Consider the following 7,161-nt stretch of genomic DNA (forward strand, 5'->3'; position numbering starts at 1 on the left):
GTCAAGGTTGACCTTCAACATCACTATATAAGGCTCTTCCAATGTTACTCTCAACACAGCTCTTTCAGACCGTCTTCACAACGACTTAAGTAGTCAACATGATCGCTAAGGTGGTGTGTTTGTTTAGTTACATAAATATGCGTACACACATAAGCACCAAAGGTGTGATTGGGATTTAAACCCGCAGTCTGACAACCTTAGCAACTGTACTAGAGTTAGTAACTAGTATAACAGCCTGACAATCCTGGGACCAGACTGCGAGTTTGAAACCCAACCACTCCACTGAGCTGATACTTTCATTCATAATGAATTTTAAGCACACTAACAGTTTTTTATCCTCCTCAGTGGGCTGTGTTGCTGGTGATTTTGGGTTTAGCTCTTGCTGGCTATTCTGATAATGAATATCGGTCACGTGAACGTTATGCACTACAATATCAGTCCCGAGAACGCCATGTTCCAGAATATCTGTCACAGGAACGCTATATTCCAGAATATCAGTCCCATGAAAGCTATATTCCAGAATATCGGTCGCGGGAACGCTATGTTCCAGAACATCAAAAACGGTACAAACAGGTAACTAATAAATGCTCTCTACGGTTATCATAAACACTCAAATACAAGATATACCCAGGAAAAAAAAATACAACCACACAAGCTTACAAAAAAAAATTACACCAGTGTAATATCCCTCAGGTGGGCATGCCATACAGCTTCCAGTACAGCGTCAAGGACCAGTACTCCGGCAATGACTTTGGCCAAACAGAACAGTCTAGAGACGACGACTTGAAAGGTTCCTATACAGTCCAGCTTCCCGACGGCCGCAGACAAACGGTAAGATGACAAATGAAATGGAGTAATGAAGAAAATATAGATGAACGAATTCAATGAATGTTTCTAATTTATTTTATAACTTTTTTCAATTACTTAACTTACATAGTGAAAACAAAATAGTTCAATTCATTGAAATAAGTTTTTAACTTCCAAATTTATAATGTTCGTTCCTAACAATAATATTCAAATAATTTAACAGGTTAATTACATTGTTGATGACGGGAGTGGGTACCAGGCTGAGGTCAGCTACGAGGGCGAGGCTCAGTACCCCCAGCAATATGGTCCTCCAGTCACCTTCAATCCACAGTCCAACGAATCATACAAGCCCTATTACCAGCCCAAAACACCCTACCAGCCCAAGCCATCCTACAAGCCCAAGCCATCCTACCAGCCCAAGCCATCCTACTAGCCCAAGTCATCCTATGAGCGTTCATACCAGCCATCCTACCAGCCTTTATACCAGGCATCCTATCAGCCTCAGTCCTCTTATTAACCCCAGCTTAGTGAGCCCCAGCTGCTTTACCAGTAAACCCCGAGTCTATAATAGAAAAAATGACAACTAAAAATAACCTTAATAACCAACAAGTCTTGTAACCTAATTGTATTTGTAAGCGTTCAGAATAAAGGTTTATCTTAATGAAGCATTATCATTCACTAAATACACCCAAGCCTTCTTATCAGCCATCCTATCAGCCTAAGTCCTCATATTAGACCCAACCATAAAAGGAACCAAAGAACAAGTCTATGGCAGAAGTAATGGCAACTAGAGACAACCTTAATAACCATTATGTCGTGTAACCTAATTCTATTTGTAAGTTTTCAGAATAAAGCTTTATCTTAATGAATCATTATCATTCACCATATACACCCAAGTCTTTATTAGTAACATCCTAATCTGTTCAAGTGTATCACCAATTTTGAAATATTTAATAGGTTCAGGAAATACTATTTTTTTTTTTTTACAAAATGAAACATTTAATTAAAAATTTGTAACAGTGATAAATGAGCAGCTGTTGCAGTTAGTTATTGTATTAATTTTTATCAAATTTATTAAAATTTCTTATTAACTAGCTCAATTTTCTCAACATTTATGAGACAAGAGTTGTCTGATCTTAAGTCACATGCTGAATATTCAGGACAAGCGGATGTTTTTCGTCTAGCAATGTAGACTTCCGCAACTAAATTATATAATTTTTTTTTAATAATGAAGATCAAACAACGCATTCTGAGAGTTGTAATATTTTATCGCCTACCTAAGGAGTGTTTTCCAATGCATTTTATGCAAAATAATTTATATTACACTTTACTGAAACAGGGCGATAGCTCTGGTAGTTTTAACAGCTGCTTTAAAAGGGCTAATACTCTTTAGTAAGTACAAGACTTGAACCAGAGGTGTAGTGGTTCCTGCCTGTCTCTTGGAGGCGATGTAATTTCATTCTGTCAAGTAAAAATTATCCATTATTAAAGGATAAGCAAATATGATACCCAACACTTCTGTCCTTACTGTCTGACGGAGACGGGCTGGGTACACCCTCAGAATGTGGCTACATTATTCTGAACATCAGTATCACTGAGAACAACACCTAGCCATGTTTCTACTCTCACGAGTCATATGGTGTCTTTGGACTAGTAAAGGAGGAAGATGCGTCTATCGCACTGACAACTGAGCATAACAATAAATGCCCGAGACGAACTCCCAGTGTTCATGTTGCTGTTTTATCACAAAATTTTACCACTAATGTCACTGATCGTGTTGTAAGGCCAATGAAGTGTGACGAGATATACATCAGCTTTTTAATTGACTGATATAGCTAATTAAATACACTGCAAGTATGTTTCTCTGTTATAAGAAATCACTTCACCATTTCGCCTAATCAATCGATCTCAAGGCTGATCCTCAAAATCAGATGTGAAAAAAAGTTAGCTGTTGGTAAAAACTTTCGCATTTCTTTCTTATTAATATGAAACTAAGCTATTTCAATTTATGTGACACACTGTCACTGAAAATATTTACTAGAAGTCCAAACCCAAATAATGCATTATTATAACTGTTGGTACATTCCAAACAATTCTTGAATTACAACATTTTCTGCAGTATAATTTATTGATCCGATAGAAAAGTTCATATACAGTTTCTATATCAAGTTCATTTCTATGTTTATATTTACTTCGAGAAACGACAGAAACAATAAAACACGACAAAGGTGTTTATACATTAGGGCATCTCAGCTCTTCCCTCTGAAGATTGTTTAATTAGATTAACGTCTTTTTAATAGTATATATACTACATACATCAATTATCTATCGTTATAGCCTATCTTACATTAAGGTATACAACAGTAATACAGACTATAAATGGATGAATTTAGGGTACTAAATATAGGAGCGATATGCCACCAGAAAGCACCACTTCCGTGAATCCTAATCAATAAATAAATTAATGTGTGTGTGCGCGTGTGCGTGCGTGTGTGTGTACTCACCTAGTTGTACTCACCTAGTTGAGGTTGCAGGGGTCGAGTCCAAGCTCCTGGCCCCGCCTCTTCACTGGTCGCTACTAGGTCACTCTCCCTGAACCATGAGCTTTATCGTACCTCTGCTTAAAGCTATGTATGGATCCTGACTCCACTACATCGCTTCCCAAACTATTCCACTTCCTGACTACTCTGTGGCTGAAGAAATACTTCCTAACATCCCTTTGATTCATCTGTGTCTTCAACTTCCAACTGTGTCCCCTTGTTACTGTGTCCAGTCTCTGGAACATCCTGTCTTTGTCCACCTTGTCAATTCCTCTCAGTATTTTGTAAGTCGTTATCATGTCCCCCCTATCTCTCCTGTCCTCCAGTGTCGTCAGATTGATTTCCCTTAACCTCTCCTCATAGGACATACCTCTTAGCTCTGGGACTAGTCTTGTTGCAAACCTTTGCACTTTCTCTAGTTTCTTCACGTGCTTGGCTAGGTGTGAGTTCCAAACTGGTGCCGCATACTCCAATATGGGCCTAACGTACACGGTGTACAGGGTCCTGAACGATTCCTTATTAAGATGTCGGAATGCTGTTCTGAGGTTTGCCAGGCGCCCATATGCTTCAGCAGTTATTTGGTTGATGTGCGCTTCAGGAGATGTGCCTGGTGTTATACTCACCCCAAGATCTTTTTCCTTGAGTGATGTTTGTAGTCTCTGACCCCCTAGACTGTACTCCATCTGCGGTCTTCTTTGCCCTTCCCCAATCCTCATGACTTTGCACTTGGTGGGATTGAACTCCAGGAGCCAGTTGCTGGACCAGGTCTGCAGCCTGTCCAGATCCCTTTGTATTTCTGCCTGGACTTCGATCGAATGAACTCTTCTCATCAACTTCACGTCATCTGCAAACAGTGACACCTAGGAGTTTATTCCTTCCGTCATGTCGTTCACAAATACCAGAAACAGCACTGGTCCTAGGACTGACCCCTGTGGGACCCCGCTGGTCACAGGTGCCCACTCTGACACCTCTCCTCATACCATTACTCGCTGCTGTCTTCCTGACAAGTATTCCCTGATCCACTGCAGTGCCTTCCCTGTTATTCCTGCTTGGTCCTCCAGTTTTTGCACTAATCTCTTGTGTGGTACTGTGTCAAACGCCTTCTTGCAGTCTAAGTGCGTGTGTGTGTGTGTGTGTGTGTGTGTGTGTGTGTGCGGGGGGGGGTTGGCTTGGCAGAAGTTAAAGAATAAAAGAACACACTAAACTTTTTTTTTAACCGGTTTTTCAACAATATCTTAACAACAATTAATCTGTAGTCTCATTTATGGACTTTAATCAGTATAAAAGGTAAATATTTAAAGAGCACACACTAAATTACTTATCACAGGGCATAGATGATTCAGAATCAGGTGACGTATTTTAGTGTAAACGTCTAATTTCATATGAATATTTGATCGTTGACAAGCATGACATGGATGGGCACTGGACAGGAACTGTGTCGTCCTCTCCCAGGAGACTGACACAGACACAAAGATTGATCATCAAGGAATAAATATTGTGATTTAGAAATGAGCAATTATAACACATCATTTAACATAACCAGATTACAGTATTTGTTTGAACTGCAAAGAAACTATTTATACCCGCCAATGAGAATTATTTTTATTAAATATAGTGGTAAATATATAGAACGGAGAACCAAAACTGCCGGATGAAATTTTCCCGCTGTAATTTAATGTTAGCATAATTTGAGTTATTCATAAATACAATTTTTCTACTATGAAACAAGCCTCGTTAATATTAAAATTCTAATATCTAAGATTTTTAAAAATAAGGATACCACAATAGAGAGAGAAACACCTAGTCTGGCATCATAGAGTATGTAGGTCTATTTTGCTTAAGCTTATCTACAAAAATAGTTCCTCTTTGTTCAGTCATTTTGTTAAAAATTTATTATACAGGATGGTGGGACACAGTTGACTTGAACAACACCTTCAAACGAATTATATTTTTTTGTGTTTCACAACTGCAACAGTTACAGTGTGTTCGATTATTTTAATAGTGTTAATAAAATCATATCATTATTATATGAAAATTGTTGTGAATATCAACATATTTAATGTTAAATATCACATCAAATAAATTAAGAAAAATATAACCTAGAATGAAATAAAATAAAGCAGATGCTAAATTGCTTTTTTCTTAAGTCAGCCAAATTTTATGTACCTGCCAGAAATAATAACCCAGAGCATGTATGCTAGTACACCAATCAAGATATACATACACACTTTAAATGTAACAAAACCTTTATGCATTTACACCTTCCTTGTTGTATGACATCACTGAGTTTCTCTCCTCAATTTGGCTCCTCAGGAGTCATCTCCTGCCGTGTCGACCCTCCGCTTCACCTTGTCAAGATAGACCTTCAATATCACTATATAAAGCTCTGCCTGTGATACTCCACACACAACTCAAACAGCAAACATGATAGCTAAGGTTTCCTGTTACTACTTTTAATTTGCTCTAATATTTTTTTAAATATATATTTAAAAAATACTTTTTCAAGTAACAGATGCAGATAAGTCTTGTGTCTTCCTTAGTGGGCTGTGCTGTTGATGCTGGTGGGTCTGGCGCTTTCCGGCTATCCTGACACTGACAGCGTTCCAGAATATCAGTCACGTGAACGCTATGCCCTACAATATCAGTCCAGCGAACGCTATGCTCCAGAATATCAGTCCCGCGAACGATATTCTTCAGAATATCAGTCTCGCGAACGCTTTGTTCCTGAATATCGGTCACGTGAGCGCTACGTTCCAAAATATCGTTCAGAGGAACGTTATGCTCCAGAATATCGTTCAGGGGAACGCTATGCTCCAGAATATCGATCACAGGTACGCTTTGTCTCACTACGAACAGGTACATAACTAGGGAAACTCATTATGTTCATTAATAAATCTCAAATGCAAGATATTACCATGAAATCCAAATTAGAGCTGTACACGTTCGCTATATATTAACACTTATCACGGGAATGCTATATTCCACAACATCAGAAGCGGTATAAACAAATAACTAGTAAATCTCTATGTTTAAAACTCAAATACAAGATATAAACAGGAAAAATCAAATTACAACCATACACATTTAAAAAAATACACCTTTATAATATCCTTCAGGAGGGCATGCCATACAGCTTCCAGTACAGCGTTAAGGAGGACCACTACGGCAATAACTTTGGCCAAACCGAACAAGCTAACGGAGACGATGTGAAGGGATCCTACACAGTTCAGCTTCCCGACGGCCGCAAGCAGACAGTAAGTTAGAATGAATCTGTGTTATTATTCATATTCAAAAATACAGTTTAAAATACTACAACAGTTCGCTTCCAAGAAATATTATCTTGTATATTATAATGTAGGTTTTCAACATTACATATATTTATATCCAATATAACAGGTAAATTACACTGCTGACGACGAAACTGGGTATCAGGCTGTGGTCAGCTACGACGGTGAGGCTCAGTATTCCCACGATTACGGTACCCCGGTCACCTTCAAGCCCAAGTACCAGGAGTCGCACGATTCATATCAGCTCATGCCATACTACAAGCCCAAGTCTTACTACAAGCCCAGGCCAAACTACAAGCCCAAGCCAAACTACAAGCCCAAACCATCCTACAGCCCCCAGCCCTCATACAATGTGCAATCCTCATACTAATCACGGTCCTACACCTCATACAACTAAAACCTGAGTCAACAGTAGAAGTAATGTCAATTTAAGAACAATATTATTAACCTATAAGTCTTGTAATCTAATTTGTAAATTTTCAGAATAAAGTTACATAGAAGCATTATTATGCAACAAATATATATTC

At 38.4% G+C, this 7,161-nt stretch overlaps 1 protein-coding gene across 1 annotated transcript; it reads left to right on the forward strand.

Moving 5' to 3' along the window:
* Window positions 1-1,260, forward strand: LOC128699373 (adhesive plaque matrix protein-like). The gene is made up of 4 exons (XM_053792047.2): window positions 1-110; window positions 346-573; window positions 694-831; window positions 1,031-1,260. The coding sequence occupies exons 1-4, from the start codon at window positions 99-101 to the stop codon at window positions 1,238-1,240; spliced, it is 588 nt and encodes a 195-aa protein (XP_053648022.2). The 5' UTR covers window positions 1-98; the 3' UTR covers window positions 1,241-1,260.
* The last annotated feature ends 5,901 nt before the right edge of the window (window positions 1,261-7,161 follow it).

Source organism: Cherax quadricarinatus, chromosome 61 (assembly GCF_038502225.1).
Source record: "Cherax quadricarinatus isolate ZL_2023a chromosome 61, ASM3850222v1, whole genome shotgun sequence".
Classification (NCBI taxonomy): Eukaryota; Metazoa; Arthropoda; class Malacostraca; order Decapoda; family Parastacidae; genus Cherax; species Cherax quadricarinatus.